Source organism: Prionailurus viverrinus, chromosome D4 (assembly GCF_022837055.1).
Source record: "Prionailurus viverrinus isolate Anna chromosome D4, UM_Priviv_1.0, whole genome shotgun sequence".
In the NCBI taxonomy this organism is placed as follows: domain Eukaryota; kingdom Metazoa; phylum Chordata; class Mammalia; order Carnivora; family Felidae; genus Prionailurus; species Prionailurus viverrinus.
The window spans coordinates 48,602,146-48,622,414 of record NC_062573.1 but is presented as its reverse complement, the minus strand read 5'-3'; the positions used below and the strand labels follow the sequence as shown (position 1 = coordinate 48,622,414).

Below are 20,269 nucleotides of genomic sequence, written 5' to 3'. Positions count from 1 at the left end.
TGTGCTTCCCCATTTCCTGAGGTATAAACTCTAAATTTAAGTAGATAGTCAAAACTGCCCTAAGAAAGCAATAAAATACCTGTATATATGGAGTCTAAAACTTGCAGGATATCTCCCCACGCACTGTCCCCACGTACCTCATGTAGCAACTGGAGAACCCACTGGATAACTCAGTCTACCCAGGACACTGCTACATTCCACAGCTTTGGATCCCTTTCGACCATCCCCTAAAATGGCCTTCTCCTGTTCCCTCCGTGGCAAAACATTATCTCGTCTTAAAGCTCAACTCACTCCAACTCCTTCTGGAAGCTTCCCTCAGGCCAGATGTCTCTACTTTACCCATTTATCTCCCAAATTGAATTGGCCCGGGGGGAATTTATTGCCCTCTGCACTTTGTTGAGGCCTCTGTTTTAAAAACATTGTAGTGCTGTTTATTCATTTTGCTTAAGCATGTCCATGAGCCAAGTACTGTAACTTATATATGAAGTTCCAGAATCTTGCAAGTACCTGAAATATGGTGGACAGCCAAGACTGAATGCATGGATACATTGCAATGATGATCTCAATCGAAATCAAGTAAATAAAATCAGATTTCAGCTTACTGAAAAATCTAATGATAGAATTCTCTTGTAAATCAAAAGGGAACTGATGCTCCGTACAAAAATAAAACTCGCATTCACTTTCTTGCTTGCCCTTTTTCCAGTAGTTTCCTCCAAAAGCCTACAATTCCTGTGACGTTGACGGTCTTGCTTTATGACCAACCTTCACTAGCCACCACGTTAGGCTTTTGAATGGCTAAATCCCCAATTCATTACGTCTAATATGGGAACATACCTGAGCAAGAATTTTGGACAGATTTTCAGATTCCCGTCACCTTCTAACATCTCAGATCACCAAAATTTAATGAGTGCTCATAGGTGTGGATGCTTTTCTAAGCACGTTCCATGTATTAACATACCTAAACATACAGAGGCCGACACAAGGTCCAAGTCTACTAGAGGATATTGAACACACCGAAGAGAAAGGAGTGACGTTGTACAGGGTGACAGCCACATATCCAGGAATTTCAGCTCGGGGCCGCTAAAGATTCACCCGCAATCGTAAGATTATCCAAATCACTTACTTAATGTGTTTATCATTTATAAACAAATATCATTTATTGTATACATTTGAAAATTCCATTAAAAAAGTATTTTTTTTTTAATTTAAAGAACCCACTTAGGGGTGCCTGGGTGGCCCAGTTGGTTAAGCGTCAGACTTCGGCTCAGGTCACGGTCTCAAGGTTCGTGGGTTCGAGCCCCACAGAGGGCTCTGTGCTGACAGCCTGAGCCTGGAGCCTGCTTCGGATTCTGGGTCTCCCTCTATCTCTGCCCCTCCCCCTGCTCACACTCGGTCTCTCTCCGTCTCAAAAGTAAATAAAAACATTTAAAAAATAAAATAAAAAATAACCCGCTTAAACCATCGTTATAACAACAATGCGATTAATAATAGTAACTCTGGCCACTCTCTGGAAGTTTGGTGCCCTACCCTCACGGTCCGCCTCTGCACCTTCTGTTTCTCTTACAGAAATCTTCACAATGTGTAGTTGTTTTGTTTACTTGTTTTTAGGCCATTCCTTCTCCCACCTCCAAATGAGCTTTACTTTCTGAAAAAGAAACAACTCTAATACCCTATTGAATCCTCAGCACAATGTTTGTGCAGAGCGAGAGCCAAATATTTGTCAAGGATGGATGGAAAGAAGGGAGGGAGGGAGGGAGGAGGAGAGAAGGAAAGGGATGAAAACCATGCCGGCACCATTAGAGACACTTGCCTTGTATTATCTCATTTAATGCTACCCACCCCAAGAGAAAGGGGCCGTCAGACAAGATAAATCCGGGACACCTGCGTGGTTTAGTCAGTTAAGGGTCCCACTTCGGCTTATGGTTCATGAGTTCAAGTCCCGGGTCAGACTCTGTGCTGACAGCTCAGAGCCTGGAGCCTGCTTCGGATTGCGTGTCTCCCCTCCCTCTGCCCCTCTCCTGCTCATGCTCTGTTTCGCTCCCAAAAATCAAATATTAAAAAAAAAAATGAATTAAAAAAATAAAAAAGAAATCCATGCCTCACTCTAGGTAAGTAGCTGAGACGTAGGTGAGCCAGGATTTGGAAATGACCTGGATCTCCTTGGCGTGGCTGAGAACACAGTGCACACACACCGGCACACCTGGGTGGCCTAAGGACTACTTTGGCTCCCAAAGGCTGGGAGGCCAATCACAGCCCAACAAAATGCTAATGCGAAAGCAGGCTTGGCACATTCAAATAAGACTTACGTTTGCCCATCTATGACTGATATTATTGAATGAGCTCGCTTGGAAAATACGTCTAATGGCTGGCCCTCCCTGATAGGCCAGGTCGGCTAGCACATCCGAACAAATCCTCCTGACACGCACACCAAATATTGAGTAAACCACTGCCTGAAATAGACACCGAATATAGAATTTACTTCATTTTGAAGAGTTTTCGAAGGTTTAGTAGCTGAAACGTCTTACAGTGAAAGCTTTTTCTAAAAGTTCTCGTGAACGTTGGAGATACTTTCGGATGCGGCATGAATGTATTCTCTTCCCTGCCTTTGTCCTTGTTGGTTTCAGTTGCTCTGTCTTGGGTGTAACCAGCGAGGTAGCTCCACCCCCCCACCTCCGCCTTGGAACACTCACCATTCTGACCTCCCGGTGTGTGAGCTTACTGGTCAAGAGATGTTCTCGTGTGCTGCTCATTCCTTCCATCTTCCACTGACAAAGGGTCCCCTCACACTTGCTAGAAATGCATCTCCTTGTAACTTCTAACCCTTCATCCGCGTTGTGCTCATTTGAACCTAAAAAAAAAATCCTAGTCATGTCACCCTTTCTTGTGCCAGAATTTCAATACTTTGACAGTGGGGGGTGGCTCCGTCCTTCTCGATAATCCTCCTAGGTCCAGATATTAAATGTCAAGAACCTCAGTTTTCCTCGATCCTTAGTGTGCCTAGGCTAAGTGTCACAGTAGCTCTTTAGAGCAAAATACAATTTTCTAAAGCTGTAAGGATGTCGCAGATACCTCTTTGCAGTGAGAGTGGAAACTTGGTCAACCATCAGTGTGCAGGTTTGACAGGCATGTGGAATTTCAAAAAGAGCAACTTAGACGACACGGGTGTCATGAAAGACAAAATGTCTCACTTTGTGTGAGGTTTTCCATTTGGGCTAATTGATCAGTTGAAAGAGATGGGAAAACCACCCTGGAAGGTTTCTTAGACTTGTCCTGAAAAGACTGTTTTTTAATATCTTAATTATTCTCTGATGATGTTGCTCCAGAAAGGAACTTAAGTGATGATCCCCTCTTCCTTCCTCTTTCTCCTCTTTCCCCTCCTCCTCCTCCTTTATTGGAAGGCTAGAAATCTACTGTTTGGGCAAGATGACCATACTACGTTAGACCATGCTTGTTGGAATTAGGAATATACAAAATTTAAAGTACACAAAATGCACGATTTAATGCATCACAGATTAAACATCATGTTTAATTATCATCCAGCTTCCATGACCGTTTGGGATCCATCTGGGGAGAATGGGAATAGGCTGGGTCTCCAACAGGGATTCTCAACTGATTACACAGTGGATTCCCCTGAGGAGCTTTTAACAGTGGCCAGGCCCATGCCCCCACGAGATTTTAAGGTGCAGAGAATCACTGCATGGAAAGAAAAGGGTGACCTGTGGAAGTTGGGGGCATTAGGGGACTTGGGAGCCCCTCGGAGATGGAGTCACCAGCCTCGGCAGTGAGCTAATACTGCCCCATTACCCATTACCAAAGAGGCTTGGTCCACTGAGCCTCTCGTCTCCTCACCTGAATGAAACCTTTGTGGCCACAGGTGATCACAGGTGATACATGTCATTTCGCATGGACTCCAAGCAGGACAACATTATTGCCTCTCCTTGTCTCTTCCTCGCCCTTTGGCACCCAGATTCCTTCAGGGGCACCTTAGGACACAACACCAGGAGGCAGATAACGGCAGCTGTGGCTCCCCCCGTTGGAGGCCTCCTTAACATTCGTCCCTCCCTGGGACTGGTCTGAAATCCACAGAGAGCAGCCAATAATAATGCTCTCACTGATGATATAGAAAGTGTCTTCCAGGTAGCACCAAGCTAGAAGCTTGACGTCATTTCTAAAAAAGAGGTTATCTTCACTCTGTAGATGGGGATATTGAGGCTCCAAGTGATGAGGCAAAATTGGCCCAACACGTGTAGCTGGGACCCAAATCTATCTGGCTCTGGAAGCTGTGTCTTTCTCGACCTCTAAACCTGCCTGCCTCTAAATCTTGCCCCCTGGAGAGTTTCTTTCCCCCATGATGAAATTAAACGAAGTCCAACCCGTGAGAAAACACCTCTGGGAAAAGGGGAGGAAGGGCAGAGAGAACAGTGACCCATCAGCCATTCCTACTTGAGTGCGTACGAGTTTGGTAACCCCCTATCACTGACAGTGACAAGAGGAAGAAAAGGGGTAGGACAGAGGGGGGGGGGGGATCGGCTGGGACCCTTGTGAGAATCACAAGCTCTGTGGCCCCAGGAGGGCAGGGGAGCGGGAAGAGGAGAGGTCACATCAGGCCGAGGTACGTTAACACGTATAAACTTTACTTTGTTGGCTCCCCCTTAGGACCTGCTCCTTCTTTTGTTCCTGCCAAGCAAAACTCATTTAACTCTTATCAGATTTAACCAAATCATGGGAAGGCCAGTAAGTAAGAGGCAGCAAACTGATTTCTGGTTTCACAGTAAGGACGTCAGAAACCTAGTCAGGGTGCTGGTGAGGAACAATGGGCAGGGGGAAGTGGAGAAGTGTCTTTTGGGGCCAAAGGTGTTTTAAGTAAGGGGGGAAAAAAAAATGAACAGAAGTTAAATTTTACTCTGGGCTGGCCTGGGTTCCACTCTTTGTGACCCCGGCTGGAGAAAAGGCCTCTGTCCCATGGCAGCGAGGGGTACGGCCAACCTCTGTGGTTCGAGTTAAGCCCAAAAGTGAAAAGCATGACTTTTGGTTTGAGCACGCGGTGTTTCTTCCTGAGATTGGGTTAGGTCCTTCCCTGCCCTCCTCCTCTTCTCCAAGCAAGGGAAGGCTTGTGCTTGGACCAACAGAGGGCCCCCCCCCCCCCCCCCGGAGACCGGATCCATACACGGATTCTCAGGTTCTCAGGCTCCTCCTTCGGCATAATCAAAAGCCAACTGCAGGAAGCCAGTGGTCAGACGGACTTTCCCACAATACCCAGTTAGCACAACGTCGGGTCAGAAGGGTTCTCTGGAAGCCAATACAAACAGAGCCAGGCACATTTTCCCCGGGGGGCCTGACATCCGGACTGGTTTCTCAGCCTGGCTGCTGCCCACACGTCCATGCTCGAGAGCCAAACCCTGGGGTTGGTTTTCAAATCGTTTTCAAGGTAATGACAAGCGTGTTCCCTCAGCAGGGACTCAGAGTGAGGGTGATCTGGGGAATCAGGGAAGGGGAAATCCTTCCATGACACCTGCCAGTTCCCTACTCCTGTTAGGCGCAAAGAGAGAAAAAAAAATAATCTGTGAGGTGGAAAATGCCGGAGGAAGGCTCCCTGGAGGAAAAAAGGCTAGAATACGGTGCTAACCGGGCAAGAGTCTGAGATTTTTAAGAAACCGAAGTTCACTTCTCACGCACTTTGAAATTCCACCTGACAAGCTCTTCAGGGGCCCTGAGTGTGGCCTCGGCGCATAGGGCGGCTCATAAATTCGGCTACAGACAGACAGGGGCAAGGTAATCCAAACTGGCCACAATGGCTAGCCCCCTTTCTGGTGCATTCCGCGTCTATCATGCACCGTGATGGGTGGTGTTCAAGCATGATCTCATTTAATCCTGCACAACAACCATTTAAGGTAGGTCTCATTGGTCCTGTTTTACAGAGGAGGACAGCGAGGCCTCGAGAGTGTGAGTAATTCACCCACAAACTTTGACTCTCCGCCGGGTGCTGGTCATACCTTGCTTCATTTAGTTCAATTAAGTAGAGTTGCTGTCAGGTGCTCGTCAGCTAGGAAATGCTGGAAAAGCCGGAGGAGCCCCGTGCCAAGGAAGGAGAAAGACTGCAGAAGGAAGGGGCCAGCCGGTTTTGCTCCCTCTTCTGTCCCCCGTGCAAATCAGGATGCTGGCACACGGTTGTTGCCAATAAAGGTGTTTGTTTTGCTTTGTTTTGTTTTGTTTTGTTTTGGAGAAAAATGAAAATGGGCACCTTGGCCGTAGCTTCAAGGTGACTTTTCTTCCAGACCTGGAAACCGAGAAGCCTGAAAAACTCAGGTCCGAGGATGGAAAGCTTATGTAATGTCGTTAATTAAACATAATGAACTCCAGGAGATTAACAAATGTTTCTTAAGTAAATGGATGAATAAATGAATGACTTCTCTCTCAAAAGTGCTTCAGAGCAAGGCCGAGCTGCATTCTTATGCTCCCTCCTGCCAGATTTCTCTACGTATTTCCAGATCTCCGCGCCTCTGCTGACAACCTTTAGGCTCAGAAGAATCAGGACTGAAGACATGTGAAATTAGGCACTCAGTACTTCCTTGTTTAAATCATGGTAATGACTTTTTTAAACATTCCACGATATATTGCATCCCTTTACCTGTATTTCTTCTAGTAAACCGACAAAATTTAATCCAAGAAAGTCTCTGTGACTCTTTCTCTTTTGCAGGAAAGACAGTCCTGCAGACATAGCTTCTTTAAAAATAAAGGGCGTGTAATTTTGCACATTCAGGACTCCTCTCCTCGTGGAAGATGGAGAACGTGGAAGATGGAAGATGTGGAAAGTGGATGCATGTTCCATAATGGCAAAGCCTCAGAACTGCAAGGTCCGTCCAGACTTCCAGACGTGCCTTTTGCCATGTTGCAGGTAGGCTGCTGTCTAGCACGGCCATGATTCATTTAGTCAGAAGAAGGAAGCCGTTTCGAGCCTGAACCCCCACCTGGTTATGCCTCACCGTCGACTTCCGTACCAGCCCTCAGCAATATGCGTTGGCTTATTGCATTGGCTTGTGCAGGGCCATGCGCCGCCATCAATGGAAGCCTTTGTTTCATAGCTGGGCACCTGCACGGCAGGCTCAAACAATGAGGCCATCCCAAGAACCCCTCCTTTCTCCTCAGGGCACCCACGGTGAAAGAAAACTTGTCGAGGCCTGGAAGCCCACTTGCATCATCATTAGACTGCTTGGCCAACGGTGAAGCACCAACCTCTCCAGGTGAACACACGGAGATACTTTCAAATCTCAGGTATCTGCAAAGCCACGGGCCAGGGCCGCGTTAGCGTCAGATGCGCGCTCCCCTAGCCTCCGAGTGAATATTAAAGTGTAAAGGATGAAAAACCCTCCCAGGTGCCACAATTCTGGGAGCTTTGGTTTTCACAAGGGCACAAACACCCTTAAGGCCATCGTCGGATTTCTGAGATCATGATGAGTGAGCCCTGGTAACCCCCCTGGACCAGATTAAAATCTGGTCCACAAAATACCGAATTGCACACTTGTAGAAAGCCTTCTTCCAGGAGGCGTTAGTACCTTTATGACAATAAATATGTTTTCATTTAAAAGTGTTTTACTCTTCTTTAATACCTTGTATTTATCTGTTGGTTTATTTGGATGTAAAGACACAACAAAAAGGTAATGATCATTTTTTTCTTAATGTGTATTTATTTTTGAGAGAGAGAGAGAGAGAGAGAGCAAGCAGGGGAGGGGCAGAGAGAGAGGGAGGCAGAGGATCCGAGGCAGACTTCATGCTGACAGCAGACAGCCCGATGCGGGGCTCAAACTCACCAACCGAACCATGAGATCATGACCTGAGCCTAAGTCGGACGCTTAACTGGCTGAGCCCCCCAGGCGCCCCCCAGCGATCATGGTTTCTGTAGTCAGGCACGCCTGGGTTTCAATCTTGGGTCCACCACATCAACGATGTGTGAATTTAGAGTAAATTGCTCAATCTCTGAATCTCTCTTTTTTCATCTGCAAAATGGGGATAATTATAGCCAAAATATCATTGAGGATGAAATAACGTATGTAAAATATTTAGCACAGACCCCAACCCTCACTCAGTAACAAAGCCTTGATAGATGGTATAGCTACTATCTTGTTTTATTATAAGCCCAATGATAAATTAAAAAAGAATGTAATGGTAGAATAACTGATGGAGTATTGAGTTTTGGATGTCCACCTTTCCCAAAACTTAACGAGGTTTGTGCTTTTGAAATTGAAATTGATGACCAAACTATTCGGCCACACACAAAGCCCAGAAAACGGAGAAGGTCAATGGTTGCTTTAATCTCTAATTCTGTCGAGGGTTCAGGGAATTCTAAAGTCTTCAAGTTGTGGACTACTCAAAAAAAAAAAAAAAAAAAAAAAAGATAACCAAATGATTTCATTGGGCCAAATTGTTAAGCAATTAGGGTCTGCTGGTTGGATGCCATTTAAACCTACTATTTCCCACCATTTGTTGGAATAAGTCACCTCATCTCTCGGTGCCGGCGTTTTCTCATCAATAAAACAAGAACGTTACTAGTACTTCCCTTTAGTGAGCCTTCGGAGAATTAAATAAATATAATAGAAGTCTAATACTTAGCCCAGCGCCTGAGTCAGGAATCATTCAATAAATGCGCTCTGTCCACTCTTATAGTACTGCCCACAAAACGTTCTCCCTCTTATTTGAAAATTTTCCTGCCCTTGATATCCTCTGTTAGGTCGCTTTGCCACTATCATGGGAAAAATCTTGATACTGTGGCTCGGTGGGGAGTTTTAACACGTGCTATTCATTCATTCGACTTATTTCTCCACACAAACCTCCTTCACACCAGATGGACAACGTGCCCTGAGACTTCTCGCCAGAGGGGCAGCGTGCGGGGACAGTGCTGCGGAAACAGAAGACAAGAAGCAGAAAGCACAGAGCTTGGAGCGACCCATGTGGGTCTCATTAGCGCCAGGTAACATACTCACACCTTTAATAAGTGAGGACATAAGCTAGGGCACAGCCCAGTTTTGACTTCAGGCTACCCAGGTAAAAGGTCAATGAGAAAAATGCATCTGATCTCTGCCAGACCCAATGGGTTTCAGCTCTTGGGGAGGCGAGATCATTCCGCATCTACATTTGCTGGTGCACCTTTCATCACAAGCCTTAGAAAATCACCTGGGTCTCTTCTGCTTAAGGACTGTACTTATATGCAAAGGTGTATGAGGATATAAAAGTTGAATGTCGTCATGCAGTTTATGTAGTTTAACTGATTAATCAAAAAGCAAGAGCAGATGAAACGAGAACTGCTCTGAAAACCTGAAGAGCCATTTATGGTTTATCTGCGAAGAACCCATAAATGCATCAGAAAAAGTCACGGACGTTTAGGAAGGATTTCTTTCGTCTCTACTGTATTCCTCCTGCTCTAATTAGAAAGACTAGCTATAACTCTGTGACTATCATGGAGTAGGGTTTGCGATGTAAATTGATAACCTTATACTAACATTTTTGTGTGGCATTAATCTTTTCTTATGACCCCATGTTTGCATTTTTTTCATTCTTTTGCCTAATTTAATATGATTCTTGCTTTTCCCAGGCCATGCCTTGTGCATTAAAATGTTTCAGAGCGTTACAAGTGGTTGATTACATTCTAGTTTGTACATGTACTTTCGTACTTTCTCCCAAATGAAGGAAGCAAAGGAGACTATTATTTCCTTTCCTTCCCATCCCACCCCCCCCCCGCCACCGCCTACGTTAGCAATAAGATATAAAGTAACATTAATTAGACTGAACCCTTGACTTTTCAAAAAAATTTTTTTACCGTTTATTTATTATTGAAAGACAGGGAGAGAGCATGAGCAGGGGAGGGACAGAGAGAGAGGGAGACACAGAATCCGAAGCAGGCTCCAGGCTCTGAGGTGTCAGCACAGAGCCCGATGCGGGGCTCGAGCTCACAAACCGCGAGATCATGACCTGAGCCGAAGTTGGTCGCTTAACCAACTGAGTCACCCAGGTCCCCAGAACCCTTGACTTTTTAATATGTGTGTTTTTCTGAAAACTTGTCTGCAGTGGAAAAGAGTGTTTATGTTTACAAGCAGGGCAGGATACTTTTGTCTGTGTTACTATTATCTAATCTGAACCCTAATTTGGAACCGATTGCTAGATTATGAAACCACCTCAGCAGTATTTCACAAATAAAAGTCCACGGTTAATGGGAAAGCCAAAAGTAAGTCTTCGCACTTTTTCACAATGTAAATTGATAAACTCATGCTAACATTTTTGTCTTAAAATTCCAGTTCACATTTAGTTTTGTATGGAATATCCTTGAACCGGAATCAACACATTTTGGAACAGAAAAATCAATTCTTCTTGATTCAGCCAGTGCCATCGACGTAAGCAATAACTATACAATCGTTAAGCGATGGGGATATTGAAGTATTCTGGGTAATTCGGTTTAGTGTTGCAAACACTAGATTGTTTACGTGTCAGCGTTTTTACAAATGAGAACTGCAGTATAAACGGATATTGGGCTGAGATTTTATTTAAAGGTATTTGAATGTGGATTTCTAACCATGATACAGCTCCACGCTGTCACTCCTCTTGTAGGTTTCTCTGGATGGTGTAACTTTTTCTTTTTTTTTTTTTTTTTGGTACCGACAAAGAGAATGTTGATTCTAGAACCGTCAGTAAAAATGTGAGAAAGAGTAACGGGGAGAAACATGCAATCAGGACCGCGTGGATTTGCCTCAGCGTTCTAAGTCTTCTCTGAGAAAAGTATCTTCTACCCCGCAGGGCACTGGGCCGCCAGGAGACCTGGTGGGGTCTGGCTCCAATGCCGCCCTTGGCCATAGACAGCGCAGGCTCCTCTGCGGTTTCCTCAGTGGTCACACTATGGGGGTGTAGGAGGTGGTGAGGGTGCTTCGGTAGGACTTGCACAGTCCCCTGCGGTTGTTGTTGAATGCAAATGTCCCTCCCCAGGTCCTCAGTCCCCACCCACCCTATTGGTTAACTCAGCTGGCTTAACCCAGTTAGACTGCCTTCCCTGCCTGCAGCCCCCCCCCCCCACGCCCCCGGCTGTAGCCATTTGTGTTTTTGACCCCTGCAGTGAAAACCTGCACATCGCAAAGGCTTCTTCATATAATCTACCCCTGGAGGAATCATCTGTCTTAAAAATAATAGTGTAATAACTTCTTGGCAAATACAAGTTCCCCACCTCCTCTCTGCCCTCAATCTATCATTCAGGCCCTCATGTGAACCACTCGGGTCACATCAAAAGCCAGCAGTCCCGACTGCCACGGAGGAGGTATTTGGTTGACGCGGAGGACAGGACCTTTTGGGGGCAAGAGACAGTGCGAGCAGCATTGGAGGTGCCAACCTTGAGCGGGAAGAACAATCCGGGGCAAGCTGGAGGACAAGGAATGAAGGGAGGGTGCAGACTATAAAAACTTTGTGGGGCTCCTTTGTACGAAGTTTAGAAAGCTACATATCTCAGGCTTATCCAGTCTCTCCCTGTCCATTCCAGATTTCACATCCTTATCCAGTCCCCACCTTAAGAGCAAAGAATAAAGTGTCCCGTGAGAGGCCCCGACGGCAACGGTCAGCTTGTCAGAGGAGGGCCCAGGGCTCAGACACCCCCCTCTCGCCTGGGGCTTCCTCTTCCCTCAACATCTTCAGCTCTCGTGACTTTACTTGAGAAAACCTCTATTCCTTGCAAATTTGCGCGTCTCCTATAAAATAAAGCTCCTGAGAGAATTAATACAATTAAGAAATCGATGCTTTCCTTTCCTCCCAGAGAAAGGGAAATATTGACATCACCTGGAGGGAACTTTAGACGCCAAGAACCGATCATGTACAGGCTTGCAGTTTCCACTCAAGGAGTGGTCTTTCAGAAGGAAGCTGCTGGAATATCTACCAGTAGAGGCCGGCTGCCATGGGATTAAAACTAAATGGGAAAGGAAGCCATGATCTCCAACCGGCAGCATTTCCATTATTTTAAAATCACAACAAAACAAACAAGAAACAATTGCCAATAATAACAGTGCGTGTCCTCGTGTGCTCACTCTAAAAGAAACAACCTAATTAATCCATTCATTCCTGACATATGTGTCAACTGCCTAATAATAATAATTAATAATAATAATAGTAATAAGAAGTCATAATGCCAGGCACTGCACGAGCTTTAACATAAATAATCTTATCCTCTTGACAGCCTAATGAGACAGGTACTCTCATCGGTATCTACTTTTACAGATGAGGGAACTGAGGCCAAGGAAGTTTCTGTACTTTGCTGTGGTGCAAGCCAGGCCGTTTCCAGCATTTGTAATCCTGCGTTTTGACCCCAGAGCCTGGACTTTAAAGTGCTGCTGTGGAGTCTTAGTAACTGCCATCTCTCTTTTATCTCCAAATCGTGATCGATGCCAATAAAGTCAAACACGTCAATAGAGACAGAAGAACGTCTCTCTATAGGTAAAAACGTTACGTCGATCACAGTGTCCTCGAACTCTTTCCCCAGGAATGTCTTAATCTTCTAAGACACCCAATGATCATCTCCCGTGGGAGCCTTCCAGAATATTTCTTCTCAGTAGATTGCAGTCAACTGATCCCCATGTATCTCTACGTGCAGCAGTGTAGACAGACCTGCTGTAGGAGGGCAGTTTGGGGAGGTGAGAGGCGCCTGGGCCACAAATCGGACAGTTGGATCTGTCCCAGCAGGTCTTTGATTGGAATGGTCAAATTCCCGGCATTTTTATCTATTTTCAATGAAGCTTGCATGGTCTTTGCTTCCTTTGTGCAACATCGCTCGGATCACAAAACCATACAGGCTCATTCCTTTTCAGCTGTCACTGAACTCCAGCTGACTCCATTCCGAAACCTTGCATTCAACCAGTCTGGATTCGAGACCCCACGTGACCGGATGGGTGTCATACTTCCCTGCGAATGAGGGACACCACCCTGCCTACCCCCAGAAGTAGCCCTGCGTCTTAGAAACCTAAGGTGCTCTTCCTTTTCGGGTGTCAGAGAAAGAGACTCTTCTCCTCCGGGCTCCCGTAACCACTAAACCCACAGCCGCAGGGTGGCCCCAGGGCTTACCTTTCCTGGTGAGCGTGTGTGTTTGAGGCCCTGTGGTTTTCGTTTGGAAGGACCACAGTCCAGTCATCCGGGCACACGTTACCCTTGCCTGGTTGCTGAAAAGCCTTTCTCAGTGAGAGGGGCCCGACATTCTAGAACTTACACTTGCATTTATACTGCCATTGTCCGGAGACTCTGGAAGACTCCGTCGGGCCGAAAGCGCGCAGCGCGTTTACACATATATACACGCGCCCGGTGTACAATCGGAAGTAGTGAACTGAAATATGAGCTATCCCAGATGCTACAAAAATTCAACCGGTGCTACGACATCCCCCAATCGGAGGACCGAGATCCGCTCCCGAGACACCACTGACCCCCAACACTTAACGTCGGGAGAGCGGCGGGAAGAGGCTGAGGAGGAAAGGAAAACATGAGGCCAGAGTCTGTAGCATAGCTCATTTTATTGTTTAAACAGTTTTTGCATAGGAAATATATCCGCTTCCAGTAATTGACTGCAGTATGAGCAGGTGCTAGCAGTATAGGCTGGGTATAACAGTAACAATCACATTAAGTCAAGCTTGATTTACACCAGTTTAAAACTTGTGGCGACTGAGTTCATTTGCAACCCACAAAAAGTACCCAAAGAACATTATCCTCCAACCGGGCACAATAAAACCTTCGCTAACATTCTGGCCCAGTCCGGGGCTGATCCCAGAGGTCTGAACGCCAGAAATTAAGTAACTGTCATATAATACATCCTACCGCTAACGGTTCGTAACACGGAGATTGTGCATGTGCCTCCTTTTTTGAGAAAACTTAATGAAAACACAAGGTTCCGTACGCATGGCCCACGAGGACGTCATGCCAAAAGTTTTAAAATGGATCAACCCTGGTGTGTCGCTAGCAAGCAATAACTGACTACTTGTCACCTACAGTTGTACTAAATGTATCTAAAGAAACACACAGTCCTACAAAAGTTGTTCTCAGAGAAATATCATTGAGGTGGGGGCACCTTTTCCCAGGATGCTAAGAGTTCTATATGATATAAGCACAAATTAACAGCTTGATGAAGACATAATCTAATGCAGCTTCGAGAAAGCCTATGCCTGGGACGGAGCTACCCCTCACATTCTACAATGCTGTAGAGATTCTTTTTTTTTTTTCCCAAGAAAATGTCATTTGAAACATATTTACAACTGAACTCAACAGAGACTGTGAAATTGAACAGGCACTGCTCATTTGTTTGAGTTTTTTTGGTAAACATTTTGCTGGTTTTTTTTTTTTTTTGTTTCTTTCTCGTTTTGCATCAACTTTTATCAGTCCATGCAACTTCAATGCCCTCCATGAAGAATGCATAATAAGCCATACTTCTTTAAAAAAAAAAAAAAAGACTTCCTTCTGCATAAAGAGATATATTTGCCACATCAGTCCCTGTAGCGCAGTTTTCGAAACCAGTCTGTCAAAAATACAGTAATACAAGACGGGCTTTAGTGCCGCTAGCTTACGCTGCTTTTCGTGAATGTAGGCCACCTTTTGTTACCGGTGCTGTGTCCTGGGACAGAAGTCCTCAGAGGCTGAGTCCAACGTGCAGGTAGGCTCGTGGCACTAAAGCACTTCACAATCTCAACGTACATTTGAATTGCAACACACAGATATTCCTAAAGAGTATTAACTAGTGAACCCTTTTATTATTTAAAAAAAAAAAAAAACACAACTACTTACAACCGTTGAAGAAAAAAATTGCAACGACAAAAAAAAAAAATGTAAAAATTGACCGTCTCCAACTTGTCCCCTTTACTATGAACAACGTAACCAACAGATCTGTGGCACGGACACAGTACAAAGAGTTGTCATGGCAATGAGTTTGGCTGATGCAAAGGTCATTGTGCAGGGTCAAAGGGCAAAATCAGTGGTCCATGCTACCCCCCAACTGCAGGGCTCCACCCCACCCACACAATTTTTGAAGGAATCGGAAAAAACAGGGGAACTACCAGAAAGTGCAAAATATGAAGAAGGCAGCTTTCCAGCTCCTTCAGCATGGAGTAAAACATTCAATTTTGAGCTCTTACTATTGAACTTGAATAGCCTGCACGTGAAAAAACAAAAACAATTGCTTTCTATAGAAACCCAATTTTTTAAAGTCCAGGAAGCATGCAGCTGGTTCATGTTAACAAAAGACCTTGACAGGAACATGTAAACCCTATTGAATGTCATGCTTGGGGCCTATCTGCCAGCAATATTGCAGAGTTGTTTCGTTAAAAATGAATACCGTGCACTGAATATGAGATCACTTTCTGCAGCCTTCATCATTTCAACACAGTACGTAGATTTTGCATCTAGGTAACGAACACGTCCCGATTTCACACCGCTGAAGATGTCTCTGTGCAATCGCTTTTTGTTGAGTCCTTATGAAGCTACCAGTCACAAATCCAAGATTCTGCTCCCTGAGGACACGTTTATGTGAGACACAGCACTGTTTTCGTTTTCTGCCTATCCCGAATGCTCTGTGAAACTTAACCTTAAATACCATCGCGTAACAATCACAAAAACTTCTTGCTAAAGGCCGTATAGACTAAGAAAAAGACAGTGGTGCTTCCGACATTCTGAAATGCTCCGAAAACCAACTTTTCCAATACTAAATACAACAAAATAACCTTCATAAAATATAACTTTTCTCCATTTACACTTTTTTTTTTTAAAGGATTAGTATCCTGTACTTTTCAAGCCCAGGAATCTGCGAAATAACTCCTAACATGGACAGATTTTTTTTTTTTTTAATACATAACTTAAGAGACTGGAGAGTTTTAACTCAAGTCCAGTCTCTACACAAGGAATATTCTTGTTTACTTTAAAAATGGAAACAACATACAGTTCCATTATAATTGTTAAAAAGTTAGCTTTACAAACATGGGAATTTTAATTTAAAAAAAAAATTCTTAACAAAACTATACAGTGTACAAATTACTGTCTACAAGGTAGGCGGTTCGTTAAGAAGATCTTTCGTTCTTCTTGCTACTTTGCAGCTTCACAGACTCATTCACATATTTTTTTTTTTAATGGAGCTGCCCACCCGAACATCACCCCATAACTATATTGCTATAATTAAGATTTTTGCCATGTCTTTATGTACAGTCTCCTTCACTGCCTTTTATTTACTGTTTTTCCCTTAGACAAGCCTCCAACGTTCATGTCACTCCAGAGGAAACACTTCAGAGGCGCTGTGGTGGGGCAGCAAAGCCACACAACAAAAAAGCCCAACAGCGCCCCGCGGAACAAACCCCGGGGGAGGGAGGGTGCAGCAGACGCCAGCCCCTACTGATGCCCTTGGGTGACCTTCACCGTCCTGAAGCTCTGCAGTTCTGGGTAAGGGGGGGGGGTGTGCAAGACCTGCAAACGCGGGGCCCTTCGTCAGAATATACTTCCTGGTAAATGAGGAGGAGGCCGAAAAATGGATTTGAGATTTTATACAGATAGTAGTATTTTTAATAGTGTTTTCACAAAAGGAAAGGAGAAAAAAAAAATGGATTAAAAAAAAAAAAAAGCAACACTTGAACTAGGCCTTTGTACTCAAGAGGCAGGCAGGAATACCCACAGTGTGTAACTTCTTTAGCTAGAACTGCTCATTCTCTGGCCAAAAAGAGAGCGAGTCTGCCCTTCGGAAATACTGCGTGTCCTGTGAGGTCGATTTGTTCACCTACTAGGTCAAAGATACTTGAAGAGCTTGGCTGAGATAAGCCGTTTTGTACCAGGGCAAGTATCTGCAGAAATGATCGGACTTACTTGCCAACTTGCGTGGCTAGGATCCTGCTGTGCTATTCAGCATTTGGGCTATCAGACTGAATGGGCTAATCAAATACAATTCTAGGCCCATAAGCATTGTTCTAAAGTATTCATTATTAAATCATATGCTGTGAGAACAATGGACAGTTTATTTTATTAGGCCATGGCCTGGGGGAAGGGGGTCAGGGGGCTCCTCAAGACGGCCCACCATGTGTCACTAATTCTGAAAGATTTTCCTTTTAGTAATGGATTCCCTCAATGGGACTGGGGGTTGGGGGGAGGGGTGTAAGAGCAAAAGTAAAACCAGCCTCCATTCACCCACTCGCCCTCAGGGGAAATGAAATCAAATATATATTTGAGGCACCATCCCTTCAAAAATCCCATCAGCCTCTAATGGGCTTAATTCATCCACAGGAACATTAATTTCTGAAAATTCTGCATCTCCCTTCTGCTCCGGTTCCCTGTTTAAAAGGGCAGGTAAAAATGACAACTTAACAAGATTTATTATGGGTTTTTTTGTTGTTGTTGTTCCTTAAAAATTGAACTTTGATTTTAATCTAGAAGTCCAAATACATTTAATACAGCTACCCTCCATTCAATCCTCTGGATGTATTAAAAAAACAAAAAAAAAGATCCAAGTGCACTGCCGTCCTTTCGAAGTAGTGAGTCACAGGTAAATCATGAGTGAGACGAAGAAATGGGGAAGAGGAGCAGTGGAGAAAGACTACGGGAACACTCCCTCCGGCCGAGACGATGTGTTGTGTAGGAGAAAATACACTCGTGTGTTCAACTCCCAAAAGTGCGAAACCTCCACTACGTGGATGTTTCGGCAGATAGTTTTGCCAAACAGGAGGCAGGCTCACTCTCCGCTGTGGATCCAGAACTTCCACGCAAGACCACCACCACCACCACCAAAAAAAAAAAAAAAAAAGAAAGAAAGAAAAAAGGAAGAAGAAGAAGAAGAAGAAGGTAAGACAGTTTGTTTTAAGCCAAGTCTGCCTCCAGGAGGAATTTGTTGTGTTCGCTTGTTCTCACTATTTCTGTTGTTAGGAAAACCAGAAATGAGTTCAGCTTGCACCCCAGGTGGGAAGTTAGAGAAGGGGGAATCTGTGTAAGTTGAAGTTTGTCACAGTAGACAGAACAGTTGCTTTGCAGCCCAGGCCCGTCTCGGGGTGTACTGCTTCACAGCTACACTGTAAAGTGTTAAAAATCCTCCCACCCACCCCAGAATATATATATATGTATATTAAAAAAAATCCCCTGTCCATCTCTCAGTACACAAAGGACCTCATCACACTGCAAAAATAGCAGTACCCACTTTGGTCAATTAAAACAAACAAACAAACAAAAAAAAAAGCATACATTATTTTTTTTTTCAATCTGCGTACTTACCTAGAATAACCAATACAGCTAAAAGCACTACGTACATAGGCAAAACTTGGTATTGCATAATTCGTATAAATTTGAAACCCCTCCCCCCCCCAATATTAATTGGAAGATGAAAAACATGAAAGGTTAATAGAAAAAACACCAAAATACTGAAAATATTGCTGGTCGATTACAATTTTTAAGCGGCAACTATACACAGCCATGATATGCTTTATAAATGTGAGATAAAGGTATAACTGTCTAAAAAATCCATGATGTCACACATTTTTCTTCGTCTGGAGTACAAAATATTTTGTCATAAAAATGGTAAAGATTTAAAATGATAATAAATGCAGCAAAACAAGTGTAGTGATGTCACTTTTTTGTTTTTTTTTGTGTTTTTTGTTTTTTTTTGTTTTTAGATTTCAAGGCAAGGCACGTAATGTGGACATTATATCTTCGTGCAAATTAGGATTACTGGAAAGAGTATTTTTAATTAAAATTTTCAGAGACATAGAGGCAAAATGTGTCTGCCCATGCACACTACAGATCTGTCAATACAAGAAATTTGTTGAACAAGGCTAATGTCTGAAAGCACCATGCAAGTTTTCAGCACCCTGATTCTATTTGTTTTCTCAAGAGTGCGTTTTTATATCCTACACCCTGGCGTTCCCAGTTTGTAAACTGTAAGCTTTACCCTTGTGGCATGGATTTGCCTGCCTCTTTGTCTCTATAATGAAGATTTTATAGAACCTTTTGTACGTACACCCTATGGGTTCTTGATGCAACCAGTAATTTTAAATAAATAAATTCTACCTCCAAGGAGGCTGCAGCTAAACCAACATAAGTGCTGTGTTTTCATTAATTTTTTTTTTCTCAAGCACATGATTTGTCTTGATTTAATGCCTTTTTAATGCCCTCAACAACTGAGGGGAAAATAAATTCGTTCAAAATTATTTTAAATTCTTTTTAATCCCCTCAATTTAGAGTCCAAGGGCTGAAGGACTTATAATCATGATTCCCCTTTAGATATAAATTTATAAATTGCACTTGCCTCTGTTAAGTGTTTTGTGGGGAAAATATTATATTAATTTTTACTGTTGCATGCAGAGATAACACTTCACCTACATCGAGGCATTTCTTCCATAGAGCCTTTGTGTTCAAACTGTTTTTTTTTTCCTTTTTTCTTTTTTTCTTTTTTTTTCTTTTCTTTCTTTTTTCTTTTTTTTTTCTTTTTTTTTTTCAGGTTTCAAACTGGGTTACACACTGGAAAAGGCTGGGTTAAGGGCCAAAATTTAATAAATCTGTACTGATAACTAAAGGCTACAGAGATTTTATATATATATTTTTTTTAACTTTTAGAAATCAGAGTGCTTATAAAATGGCTGGCTCATGGCTCCGTCACCCAGCACCTCTGATGTCGCCTCCTAGCCTTTGTCGGTGAGACAACCAGGAACAGTGATTCCATGCGTAAACAACAAGAATACTAAACCAATAAAACTAGCTTATCATGCACATATTAAGGCATCTAGAAAGTCAGTTAAAATATATTGTCATAGAGACAGAACATCTATTTCCCAGCGGACTTCATGTAACAAAGGCTACGTTGCAGGGGCTGTGATCTACCATCAGTGAAATATCATCGACCCTTTTTTTTTTTTTTTTTATGTCATTACAGTTTCAACCTTAAGGGAATTAGTGATTGTAAGTGCCGTAATTGCTGGTCTATTATCTTCTTTCTTCAGTTTCTTTCCTTTCTCCCTTTTTGTTTGTTGTGTTTAAGTTTTGTCCAGTCTTCCTCTTTTCCTTTTTTTTTTTTTAAATTTTTTAAACTACTGGTGTATTTCATTTTCCCTCAGTTGCTCGTTTCTGCTTGAAGGAAAGGTTCTCCGATTATGTTCAAACCGTAATTTTGGACATTTGCCGGTAGGATGGGTGTCCTATTTGATACTTGGAAAGGAACCAAGCTAGCCCAGGTACCAGGACTGTTGACAGGAGAGGAGCAGGAGGGAGGGAAGAGAAAAAGAGAAAACACAACGTTAAAATCTACAGCAATATTAGA

At 43.7% G+C, this 20,269-nt stretch overlaps 1 protein-coding gene across 7 annotated transcripts in view; it reads right to left on the bottom strand.

Annotated features, from left to right (window-relative positions):
- Positions 1–13,501: 13,501 nt before the first annotated feature.
- NFIB (nuclear factor I B) overlaps positions 13,502–20,269 on the bottom strand; it is a 241,917-nt gene continuing 235,149 nt past the window's right edge. For all 7 annotated transcript variants that reach the window (XM_047830459.1, XM_047830462.1, XM_047830461.1 and 4 more), the window contains one exon: positions 13,502–20,192. In XM_047830459.1, coding sequence (XP_047686415.1) covers positions 20,063–20,192 — 130 coding nt within the window. In that variant the 3' untranslated portion in view covers positions 13,502–20,062. The remainder of the gene's footprint in view (positions 20,193–20,269) is intronic.